The 13,504-nt window shown below is 48.0% G+C and overlaps 1 protein-coding gene across 1 annotated transcript in view; it reads left to right on the top strand.

The window, feature by feature from the left end:
* Positions 1-13,504, top strand: part of nid2a (nidogen 2a (osteonidogen)) — a 72,803-nt gene that overhangs the window by 26,945 nt on the left and 32,354 nt on the right. Inside the window, 5 exon segments of the mRNA XM_071537945.1 lie at positions 10,561-10,600; positions 10,733-10,842; positions 12,147-12,280; positions 12,435-12,546; positions 13,061-13,261. Of these exon segments, the coding sequence (XP_071394046.1) occupies positions 10,561-10,600; positions 10,733-10,842; positions 12,147-12,280; positions 12,435-12,546; positions 13,061-13,261 (597 nt within the window).

Here is a 13,504-nt window from a genome sequence, read left to right as displayed (position 1 = left end):
CACATGCCACTCACCACCGTGGAAGCATCGCGGCCAACACACGGTAAGAACTCTAGGTGTCACTCCAGGCACACTGATTCTCTGAAAGACTCTCAGTCTGGTAAGTATAGAGTCGGAAACCGCCCCGCTAACCAAAATGAACGCCAACCTGCACGTGACCGCCCGCGGTCACGTAACTTTGGCAACGATAGGACTCATCAGAGGTCCAGCGATTATCATCGTCGCGATGGGTCCCACGACGACAGGCGCCGCCAACGGTCATACCGTTACCGCCGTGATAGATCACCAGAGGACGGTGAACCACATAAGGAAAACCAGGAGCATGGTAAGACATCCAACGTGTTATCTCAAGACATGAAGACCCTGTGTAAAGAGTTCATGAGTGAAACAGTGAAGGAAATGCTCCGAAAGCGCAAGGAAAAGGATAACAAGCAAGCATGACTGGCGGCGGATCAGGACGTCGCATCTCCCCACATCAGTGACAGCTGTGGGCAGAGAAAGGCGCCTGATCCACCAAGGGGTGCACGCAAGCAATCCCAGACCCGCTTGCCCATCACAACTGAAACTAACCAGAGCATTTTGGTGACTCAGACAATGGCCCCTGGCATCGGCAACAATGACAGCCCAGATCCTGGAGATTCAGACAATGAGTTGTACTTGGGAATAGATGATGAACGAGTCACATCTCTGACACCTCCATCCACAGATCCCAATTCACATGCTGAGATGGTAACCAGGGATCTGGTCATGCCTGCCGAATCAGAAGCCGACGCTACAGTTCTTACGGTTCAACTAGAGTCAGACATGGCGCCTGTCAATGCAGAGATCCTAACGGTGAATGGAAGCCCTCCCTTCCGTCAGTTCTTATGTGACCTCACCAGGAAAGGGACAGGACGAAAGTTGTACCTCACAACCATGCTTGAAAACTCTTTAGTCTGTGAGGCTCTTGTGGACACAGCAGCTGACTTGACAGTCATGTCTAGTGCCTTGTACGAACAACTGCAGAAATCCTGTCGCTTGAATAACAGATATCTCAGACTGAATCAGTGTGAAGTTAGTGTGAGCGGCTTCACCCAAAACAAGACTCCCCTTGACCGGGTGATACTTGCTGAATTCAAAATCGGACCACTGCATCTTGTCCACCCAGTCTATGTGTCAAGAATAGACGCATTTCCAGTGCTTCTGGGGTTGGACCTCTTAGAACGGTTCGAAGCCTTGATCGACATCAAGAACCTTAAAATCTACGCTCAGGTCAGAGAGCCATTGCCCATTTCCGATAAACGGATACGGGAAGTCCAATGCAATTCTCTGTGCATGAGCCTTCCAACTCAGACTGCCGCCCTTGAAAACGCCACTCTTGAATCAGCATCAGGCGGAACCACTCAGGCTCCAGAGCCATGGCCACCTGCTGAGCTCATCCACAACCGAGACACATTTCTGTGCTCTTTGGATCCGTCACAGTCTGAAGGATACCGCCCCCTTGTGGTAAACGGCATTGAAGTGCAAGGTGTTCATGTTGAGGATGTCACATTGGCCCTCTGGGCAGAAAAATCTGCCATCAGCCTTGAACTCTTCTCCCAACTTGAAAAGGATCACTCCTGCTTCCCATTAGTGGAGAAAGCTGTCAGATTTCCTTTGGGTACAGTTCCCCAAACAACGGCTACTGCCAAGGGCATTGCCGCCATTCCTGTGCGTTGGGGAAAGAAGCACTTTGTTCACTACGTGCTGGTAGTGCCTGATCTGCCATCCTCTGTGTGCATCGGCTGTGACATGTTGGTCCGTTTGGGCGTTCAGCTCGACACCATCAACAACGCACTATGGTCTTTGGCCAGTGTGGCTCCAGATGCCTGCACCTTTGACCCAAAGCACATGCGCTCAGGACAGACAATACCTGACGCTTGTCAAGCCATCGCCGAGCACGCCGTCACCGTGCCAGCGCGTACCGCGGAAGTCGCAATTCGTCTAAACATGCAGAAAGACCAAAAACTTAATGGCACGTTGGCATACTTCCAACCTTCACCCACATTCTTTGATTTGGGCCTGTCTCTTGAAGGTACACCACTTCTTGAACTCCAATCCCGCTCCACCTACCTGTTGGTGCAGAACCTCACCACAACGGCTGTCGTGATCCCCAGGAATGAAGTTCTAGGCCACTTCATAAGTGCAGACTTCTATGACTTCGAGTTAACAGTTCCTGTGATTGGGGACATCCCCGCCGAACTGCAACCTGACCATCGACATGGCAATGTTGTGTTCACAAGCCCAGCAAAAGCCATCGCTCTTGTCACTCAACTTCCAGTCAGTCAAGATCTGGTGTGTAGGGTCGACTTAACTGACACCCAACATATGATTGTTCACACCATGATCGAAGGTTCTCCCTCAGATGATGACCAGGGACCTTCTGGTCCCACAATCCAGTCCTTGGACACCGAGAATGTCCACTTGATCTCCACCAAGCCACCGGATGGCATGGTGGAACCTTTCCCAGGTTTTGAGGCACAGGTACAGCAAAAGCTAGCTGAAGCTGATGCTCTCGAAACCGACGAACAGCGTGAACAGCTACGCAGACTCTTCTACAAATATGGGAACTCTTTCGCCAAAGACTCCTTTGACTGTGGCCTCGCCACTGTCCACACGGTGAAAATTCCCACACGCCCAGGCTCCCGTCCAGCCTTTGTGCGGCAATATAAGATCCCGCTTGCCGCCTATGCGCCAGTGCAGGAAATTCTCGACACCTTACTGGAACGAGGTATCATCAGGCCATGCAACAGCACATACAGTGCATGCCTGTGGCCGGTGCTGAAACCTAACGGCAAGTGGAGACCTACCATTGACTATCGCGAACTAAACAAACAGGTTCCTTTGTCCAGGTGGCCCATGACTCAACTGGGTCAAGAACTCCCGAAAGTCCGGGATGCACAATTTCACAGCACGCTGGACTTGACGTCCGGCTACTGGAACCTGCACGTTGAAGAGGAAGACCAGCACAAGCTGGCATTCACTTTTGCAAACAAACAATACACCTTCACTCGGTGTCCCTTTGGGTACAATAATGCACCCGCTGAGTTCAACATCTTCTTGCATAAGGCTTGTCCAGATGCTGCCGCCCGCGGCACGATTATCTACGTCGATGACATCTTGATGAGGAGTCACACCTTTCTTGATCACTTGGCTGAGTTGGATCACGTCTTAGGCCAATTGACCACAGCCGGCGCTAAGGTCAGCATGGAAAAGGGCCAATGGTGCCGCCGGAAAGTTGACTATGTGGGCGTCCTTGTCGGTCCAGATGGCATTGAGCCACAGGCCAGTCGCATACAAGGCGTCCGCGATCTCAAGACACCCTCCAAGCTGACTGAGCTTCGGAGCTTCCTTGGCATTGTCAACTATTCAAGGCAGTTCATTGAGAACTATGCTGACATCGCCAGACCACTGACCTTGCTCCTGCACAAGGACACATCTTTTGTCTGGGGCAAGGCACAAGACCATGCCTTCCAGACCTTGAAAGACAAACTCTGTTCTGCACCTTGTCTGGTCTATCCGAACGCAGATAAAGAGTTCCACCTCGAAGTTGGATTCTCTGAGCACTGCCTCAGTGCTGGTCTCTATCAAAAATATGACGACGACAAAAGGGTAATTGGCTACGCTAGCAAAATGCTCCTCTTGAACGAGTGTAAGTATTCTGACTGTGAAAAAGCCCTCCTTGCGACCGTCTGGGCAGTTAAACACTTCACGTGTGTCATCGGAGGTCAAAAGGTCGTCATGGAGACTTGCCACCAACCCATCACTTTCCTCAACAGCCAGAGAATTAAGCATAGCAATGTAACAAGCTATCGCATTGCAAATTGGTTGTTGGCTTTGCAAAGTCATGACGTGCATGTCAAATATGCTCAAAACAACAAAGCCGCCTTGGGTCAAGGCCTGGCTGCCTGCACCGAGTGCATTCGGGGGGATGCTGCTCCAGCACCTCCGCAGCTCGACCCTCCACTTGAACCCTCTCGGCACCACTACCACGACGACAATGCCTGCCAAAACATGATCACAGCCTATGTTGATGGCTGTTCTTTCCACCACAAACATGAACTCCAGGCCGGTGTGGGTGTGGTATGGATTGAGGATCAGCCCTGCACACCCCAGTGTTTTCAACTTGGGCCAAAATCCTCACAGTATGCCGAAATTGCTGGTATTCTCATTGTTCTGCAAACCGCTGTGAAACACGGCCTCAAGCAGTTGGTCATTTGTACTGACTCCAACTACGCTAGGTTGAGTTTCATGTGCCACCTGCCAACCTGGAAGCGAAATGGCTTCGTCACCTCAGCCAAGAAGCCCGTCAAACACAAGGAACTCATGATGGTATGCGACCATCTCGTGAACATGCATGACATGCAAGTTTACTGGAAGAAGGTCAAAGGCCATTCACGTCTGCCCGGTCTTGACAAGGAGCTCAACGACCGCACCGACATCCTTGCCAAGGAGGGAGCCGTCGCCGGCACCTCCTGGACATTCTCTGAGGAATGGCTTCCTAATGAGCCTCCTCCCATAATCCTTGCGGTGACTCGTGGCCAGGCAGCCAAGACCGCTGCCCAGGCCCACAGCGATCCAACCGCCTACAAAAATGACTTTGTGGCAGTTTCACTCGCGCCACCATTCACTGACTCGGATCTTGTCTCCATGCAAGCTCGAGACCCAGCCATCCATGCTATGATCCGACACCTGACCTACCCTGATGACCACCCCATCTCTGATGAAGACAAGCGCGATGTTCTTGACCTCAAGCACCTGTATACTGCAAAACGCAACTTGAGGCTTGAGAAAGGTCTTCTCGTACATGTCTCCGAGCAACTAACTTCGCCTCAGCTCGTTGTTCCTCGGAGCCATCGGGGGGTGATGCTCGTCCATGCGCATGACACGCCCTGTGGCGGCCACAGAGGCGTCAAAGCAACTTGCGACTCATTGCGCCAAGTAGCCTACTGGCCACACATGCAGCAAGATGTGGCTGACTACGTCAAAGGCTGCCTGGTTTGTTGCCAGTTCCAACCTGCCAACACCAATCACAGAGCCCCTTTACAACGTAGAGGTGTCGCTTTTCCTTGGTCTGACCTGCAAATCGACTGGGTCGGCCCTGTCCCCACTTCGACAAGACAAAATAAGTACTTTCTCACTGTGACGTGTGCCTTCACCAAATGGGTAGAATGTCTTCCTGCCCCTAACGACACGGCACACACCACTGCCCAACTGCTGATGAACCACGTGTTCTCCAGGTATGGGTTGCCCACTCGCGTGGACTCAGACAGAGGAAGCCACTTTACCGCAGCAGTCATGACCGAACTTTGGCAAATCCTGGGTGTAAAATCCCAGGTTCACATTGCTTACCACCCACGAGCCTCAGGCCAGGTGGAGCGTGCCAATCGAACAGTTGTCAGCATGTTGAAGAAATATGTGTCGGCAAACCAACGTGACTGGGATGTCAAGCTGCCTTTGGTGTTGATGGCCATCAGGGCCACACCCCATGCAGCGACGGGGGTCTCCCCCTTTGAAATGATGACGGGAAGACGGATGACACTCCCGTTGCATCTGCTGTATCAGCCAGGAGACACCAATGTCACTACTGCATACACCACCCACCAATATGTCTCAGACTTGAAAGCGCACCTGAAATCCACCTTCGCCTTTGCACAAAAGAACTTGCAACAAAGTGTCGAAGGCAGGAAGGCTTACTATGACCACAAAGCTTCCCACGATGAACTCCAAGTGGGGGACAAGGTCTGGTATTACATTTTCAGCCACCCAGTGGGGGTCTCCAAGAAATTTCTGCCCCATTGGGCAGGCCCCTATGAGATCACTGAGAAACTCTCCCCAGTGGCCTACCGAATCAAGGTCAGCAGGGGACAACAGGACCCCACCTTTAAATGGGTTCACAGAAACCAAATCAAGCTGCACAAAAACCCCATGGGACGCGTAGGGGCATTGCCTGCTGTAGATTAGAACAACCCATAGAATTTCTTTCACTGCACCGCTGTGTGCACTCCCCTCAACAACCCCTGCCATTGTGTGATTAGTAGTGTAACCGTTAGTGGCTGAGTCACCTGGTAACTGTCCAGGGTGCCCGCAATTAATCTTAGTGACAGTAAGGAACACTCCCAACAACCATAACTGACCATTGGGTTAATTCAGGGTGCGCTAGAGCACACCTGTCCTGATACGTGTGAGAAGCCTCCAGCTTGGCTAGCTTCGCGCCTGTGAAATAACCCGTGCTGTGACTAACTAACCTCTGCCGTCAGCTGATCTGCTTAACCAAATCTCACTAGCCAGAGTCATGTGTGGTGTGCTGTCTAACCACCGCGCTTCATCTGCTTGCATGCCCCTCTCTGTTGTCCTCAGGATGGAGATTTTCTGGTTGATGCTGATCCTATGCTGTGCGTCGGTGACCCCGCAGTCTGGTGTTGTGTCCCCGGGACCCACCTCAGGCATTGTCCTGCGTGAGCAACAGGGGCTTTTGATCACCGAATGCAAGACACACATACAGCGAGTTTATGTTCGATTAAACCCAAAGGAAGTGTACAAGAAACACATTAACATTGGCCGTGACACAAGTTGGGCTAGTCAGAATTGGGCCAGAGATCAACTCAGCCATGCTGAAGTTGACACCACACACATGTTGCACCAGCTTGAGAAGTTCACGGTTACACAAGCGGAATTGCATGGCTCGCCGCGATCTAAACGTTTTCTGGGTGGACTGTTGACAGCTGCCTCTGCCATTGGCTCCCTGTTTTCCATCGGGACATCCACAGTGAACGCAGTCCGTCTTTCCACTGTTAAACAACAGATCACCGATTTGCATGCAGAACTGCCCGAGATTCGCCAACAGATAACGGAGCAGACTTCAAAGCTCCAGACGATTGGTAGAACCCTCCAAGACACCATGGTTGTCCTTAACACCCACAGCACTATTATCAATAAGACCCTTCACTCTGTAAGTCATTTACTAGAGGTAGTGCACTATGACGTTGCCCACATGCAAACTGTTAGCATGTTAATGATGGACATGCTCAGAGAAATCAGTTCCTCCATTGACAATCTAGCCATGAGCCGCATACCTTCCTATCTGGTACCCCTTAGCTTGGTGCAGGACATCCTCACAAGAGTTACCGCTAATGAACCTAATTCCTTGCAGGTACACTTAGCCTACAGCCTAGGTAGTGCTCTTCCCTTGTATGTGAATCCAGAGGCTCGAGAACTGGCCTTTCTGCTTAGCCTCCCAATAATTGACAAGAGGAACATCTACAGGTTGAAAGATGTGGTGAATGTTGGCATGTGGCGGGGTGACACTCATGTAAAAATCAACACCCCTCCAGTTGTAGCTTACCATGATAGCAACCCAAGCTTGCATTTAGTGCCTAACCTCATGATGTGCACATTGACTAAAGACATCCATTATTTGTGTCCCAGCAAACCTTTCGTCAGGGACGACACTGACAGATTGTGTGGAATTCGACCGTTGAGTGACACCTCACGTTGCAGAGCCCAGGTTACTCCCCGCTCTGATGTCACCGACACGCAGGTAGAACTAGTTGGAAAACGGTGGCTAGTGAATTCACCTGCGTCCTCTGCCACCCTCACGTATGGAAGATATGACACTGCTAACAAGATCACTCTGCTTAATCACACTATGTGGATTGAGGTCCCACCGGAGGCAATCCTCCATATTTCGGACCTAGCCCTCTATCCGTTGCCCAAGGAAAGCTATGAGAGCGAAATTGAAATTCCTGATGCCTTTGGCGAACACCCTCTCGAGATCGACCCCATTCTGCAGGACCAAATTGATTATAAGGGGACCAAGGCTATTGATTTGAGTGTCCTGAACTCTGTTCTGCATGTTACCCCAGTGCAAACAAACGATGTGTCCCTTCTCCATGCCTGGTCGACTGCAGACAGCCTTCTGTGTGCATTAGTAGTTCTTGGCTATGTTCTAATTGGTATGATCGCGTACCGTGGCAAGCCACACTTGCAGAGCTGCATGACTTGCTGTAAGAAGCAGGGTCTCACCATGAGCCTTAGAGAGTCAACACAGGTTCCCAAGACTGACAATTCTGATAGCCGAGACACTGACCCTGTAGAACTCCCGAGCCTGCGTGCCGCCCACTCTGGCGCTGCCCCTCAGCTGCTCATCAATGAGTCAGGTAGCATGCCCTCACTGATGCTTCCCTTTTAGCCATGATATAGGCTCAGTTAGATATCGCCAGTAGCGTTAGGACATTGGAAATAGTTATTAGTACATGCATACACTTAGTGCATGCCGAGTAGACAATATAGTGGTAAGATTTAGTATATGTGTCCATCACATCACTCCACCACACGACACTCATTTGTGTCAAGTATACTGTGAACATGGACACACCTCACTGCCCATGCCTGATGATGATCATGCTGTATGTCAATGCTGCTTGTCTGTGCCCTGCAATGCTGTTCCAGTTTCTTCCAGTGATACATCATTGCCGGACAAGTGGGGGATATGTAGTGGATGCACCTTCATCATCATCATCATCATCACACATCTGGAAGGGCCTCGCATCCTGTGTGAATCTCTTCCCTGATAACAGATCAGGAAAGTGGTTGGATCGTAAAGGAGGTCACTGACCTCTTGGTAAATCACTCCATTTTCACTCTTCAAAGATGGTACCAAGAAACAGACTCAGTAAACAACCATAAAACACCAACACACAGCCTGTCTCTGATAAGCCCCTAGGCTCCAGAGAGTCTGTAATGACACCCATTGGAATGTTGCCAAAATAAGAAGAAATCTGTGATACAGACTAATGAAAATTTGGATATCACATTGTGATGGACTTTAATGTATGTCTGTAATTTTGTGTGTAACTGTGATGTTTTATAGGATAGTTATTCATGGTATTCGTGTTGTGCATCTTTACATGGGACTTAGATGGCCATGTTTGATATTGAAATACTCAGTAATGTGTGCTGAATGCAATCAGGTTAATGTTATGACGGTAAAGTATATTGCATAGAATTGGGAGACAAAACCTAAGTTTTATGCATATGAAATGAGATTTTTCCCGCTGTAACACTACACACACTAACCCACACACACGCCCCCTCACACATCACAACAAAACCACATGCACACAAGCCCAACGCGGATTTCACGCCTACGTGGTCATGAACACGTTACAGTGAATCTACACAACTTTGCCTTAAACTTTGTCTCTGAGACTTTGTCTCCGAGACTCGACTCAACATCAGCTCCACGAGCCAAGAAGAAGAACCTGCCTCACCCTCCAACTGGTGAAGTGAGTCTGCCGCATCTGCCTGACAAACACACACACAAACGCCTATTAAGCGTGTGTGTCCTGCGTCTGCTAAGACATCGCTATTCAGCTAAAACGCAAATCTGACAATCATCGGATCCGCTGGTCGGCGAGAGCCTTGAGAGACCAGCGCGTCATTCGTCCAGAACTTCGAGTGGGTCAGCCTTGAGAGACCCACACGCCACCAACTCGCCGAGTGTGCAGCCTGCTCCGCCCCGCTGTGACCCTGCCGAGTTCAACTCAGAATCTTCGTTGGATCTTCATCACCTACCAGGCCCGTTGAGCTGAGATTCTTCACAGCCTCCCAGACTCTGCGTGCCTCCTCCTCCTCCAGTCCCCGGTTGTGGCGTATGTATGATCATTGTCCGCTGGGCATCACGCATGCACTACACATAGTTATTCCATTACATGACACTCCACTTCATCCACTTAGTGTCTCCCTATGATTCGTAACTCAGCGCTCTGCAAGTCTGTGCATAATCAGATATACCTCCGTTATTGATTATTCAGCTTGTTCAGTGTTCAGGTATTATTGCCTTGGTCCCACTTCTTAGCTGGGTCATATCCTCCAGCGTCCAATTTATACCATTGTGTGTTGATTACCTCATTACTATTATAAACGCATTTATTCATGTTACTCATTCACCACATTTCACGTGTATCTACCTCATATGCCTTTACTGATTTCACTGTTTATTGAGTGTGCTTTAGTAGAAATAAACATATTCTTTCACATAAAGTTCTCTCTTGTGTTTATTGTCTGGGTTTAAATTCAAGCAAGCTCGGAATTCATTCCTTCAAATGAGACTAATTGATTTGTCTGTTATCTGGTGCCCCATTCTTTAAATTCTATTGAACTACTTCTAAATTGTTTGATATCAGACACCATCAATACGTAACACCCACTACAGTGGATGAGTGGAAAGGTGGGTGTGGGAGGCAGGACAGCAACAGCTGGTTTCTCTCCAAGGGCCTTGACATGTGTGTGTGTGTGTGTGTGTGTGTGTGTGTGTGTGTGTCTTTGAGTGTGTGTGTTTACCCCCCTCTCATCCCCTCTCCCTCATCCACCTTATTGTTTCTGTCCATCAGTCCTTATATGGAAACGACCTCTCATGCGTCATCTCTGTTTCAACTCACTGAGGTTTTCATTGTATTGTATATGTAATGCATAATAAACCCCTTTTCTTATCTTCTCTCTCTCTCTCTCTGTCTCTCTCTCTCTATCTCTCTATCTCAGTGATTCAGTACAGTACAGAGAACAAGGAGACATGTGCCAGGTATGTATATATATATATGAATGTACATCAAGATAAGATTACAAGATAAATGTTTCTTTTCCATCCTGTTTCTGTCTTCCTTATCACAATCCCTTTCCTTCATTTCTTCATTTCTCTCTGCCATTGCTCCAGGTTCCAGCAGCAGTGCTCCCAGAATGCATTGTGCTCTGACTACGCCACAGGCTTCTGTTGTCACTGCCGGCCCGGTTTCTATGGAAACGGACGCCACTGTCTACCTGAGGGTTAGTGAACGAACATGAACACACAGAGATAGTCAAGTTTGTAATATTACTATACTTGTGAGGAACGTCCATTGACTATCAGTCTGTAATCCTAAACTAACCTTAACTCTTACCCTAACCTAAACCTAGTCCTAATTCTAATTCTAATGTTAACTTTAAACCTAAATCCAGTGGTGGAAAGTAACTAAGTACATTTACTCAAGTACTGTACTTAAGTACAATTTTGAGATACTTGTACTTTACTTGAGTATTTCCATTTGATGCTACTTTATACTTCCACTCCACTACATTTCAGAGGGAAATATTGTACTTTCTACTCCACTACATTTATTTGACAGCTTTAGTGACGATGGAGATTTGACACAATGGATAATATAACAAGCTTTTAAAATACAACACATTGTTACAGATGAAACCAGTGGTTTCCAACCTTTTTGGCTTTTGACGTCTTACAAAAAGCAGTGTGTAGTCGGGTCACATTTCAGATGTCTATGAGTTAACAGCTCCACCAAATAGTGATTTTTCCCTCTAAACCTCACATGGTTTCATTTCAATAAATGTTCAAATGATCCAATATTTCGGCAAAAATCAAAGATTAGAGAAAAAGTCCAAAAATTGAAAACAGATTTGTGTATCGGAACTTTGTTTTTTCTTCTTTCCTCTCCCATTAATCATTTCATGACCCCTCAGATTTATCTGGTGACCCTTTGGAGGGGCCCGATCCATAGGTTGGGAACCACTGGACTAAACTAGCTAACTGTATATAAAGTAGTTCAAACTAGGTCCATCTCCAGCAGCTACAACAGTAACATGCTGCTTACACACTGATGCTTCAGTATTAATAATCTAATGATGTCATATATAATAAAATATCAGTCAGAGGGACCAAACCACTACTTTTACTTTAATACTTTAACTACATTTTGCTGCTAATACTTATGTACTTTTACTTAAGTAGGGTTTTTCATGCAGGACTTTTACTTGTAATGGAGTATTTTTACATTGCTGTATTGGTACTTTTACTTAAGTAAAGGATCATAGTACTTCTTCCACCACTGCCTAAATCCTTAGGGTTAAACCATCAAAATGCTGTTTCTTTGTGTCTTTAATGTGACCAAATATGTCTCCCCTGGATGCTCGTTAATGCAGGTGAAAAGAAAGAAAAGAAAACTGTCACGATGCATTTAATCACACATTAGGGAACTCTAAAATGTATTTATAGTATTGGAAAAGCATAAAATCTTTGATTATTGATACACCGTACACAGTACTTACATGTCTCCCCCCCCCCCCCCCCCCCCCAGGTGCTCCGCAGCGTGTGAGTGGTAAGGTGAGCGGCACGGTGACCGTGGGTTCCACTCCGGTGACGCTGAACAACATCGACCTCCACGCCTACATCGTAGTGGGAGATGGGAGAGCTTACACTGCCATCAGCGAGGTGGGAACCAACACTGCAAAAACACATCCATCTTATATATATATATATATATTATATAATAAGTCATAATAATACTGCCTTTGCCTGTCAGTTCCTCATTCATTACTCCTAATTTCTCTAATCTGTTTTTGTAACCTTTGTTGTGATTGGTCAGGTCCCTGAGCCAGTGGGTTGGGCTCTGATGCCGGTTGCACCAATAGGAGAGCTGTTTGGATGGTTGTTTGCTCTGGAGCTACCCAATAGCCAAGGGGGATTCAAAATCACTGGTGAGCTGTGTGTGTGTGTGTGTGTGTGTGTGTGTGTGTGTGTGTGTGTGTGTGTGTGTGTGTGTGTGTGTGTTTGTGTGTGTGTTTGTATGAGTGTTTGGTTGGGCATGTCGTCTTGAACATCTTGAGTCTTGAGTACATCTATACAGAGATGAGGAAAATCCTCTACAGTGAGGACATCTGTGTGTGTGTGTGTGTGTGTGTGTGTGTGTGTGTGTGTGTGTGTGTGTGTTTTCAGTCTCCCAGCCAGCTGTATTGTCTCCAGGGATGTGATGTGATATCAGGCTTTCACCTCCCCTCTCTAATAGGAAGCAGCTGTGTGTGTGTGTGTGTGTGTGTGTGTGTGTGTCTGTTCCATACAGATGTAACCATTGTAGACATTCCGCTTTTTATGGTATACAACTGCTGCACTATGGCTCCGTCCTGAAAAAATGTGTGTAATAAAAATGATATAGATACATAAATAGACAGAGCATTGGATTCATTGTTTATTGACTGACTGGTGTGTTAACAGGCGCAGAGTTTACTCGTCATGCGGAGGTGATCTTCTACCCCGGCAACCAGCGTCTGTCAATCATCCAGACGGCCCGCGGCCTCGACGACCACAACCACCTCACCGTGGATACTGTTGTCAGTGGCAACGTGCCCTTCCTGCCCCCCGGAGCCACGGTTACCATGGAACCCTTCAAGGAGACCTACCAGTACTACCCCTCAGGTAACCATGACAACCGAAGAAGATGACCTGTAACATAATGTCCGCCATTTGGTGGAGACTTTTATCTTAAACTTTTTACAGCTCCATGAGTGGATACAGTTTTAGTATATGGGTGGCCCCAGTGGGAATCAAACCCCACCCCACTCTCCCCACTGAGCTACACCGGGAATTGAATTTCTAACTAATAGCAGTGCAATATTGCTAGCCATCAGGCAACTGTAAGGAAACAAATTCCACCTCATG

This window comes from Centroberyx affinis, unplaced genomic scaffold (genome assembly GCF_046629955.1).
Source record: "Centroberyx affinis isolate AG114_WGS23_722 - 3 ecotype Tasmania unplaced genomic scaffold, CSIRO-AGI_Caff_v1 ptg003154l_1, whole genome shotgun sequence".
Classification (NCBI taxonomy): domain Eukaryota; kingdom Metazoa; phylum Chordata; class Actinopteri; order Beryciformes; family Berycidae; genus Centroberyx; species Centroberyx affinis.
This window is presented reverse-complemented; position numbering and strand designations above follow the sequence as displayed.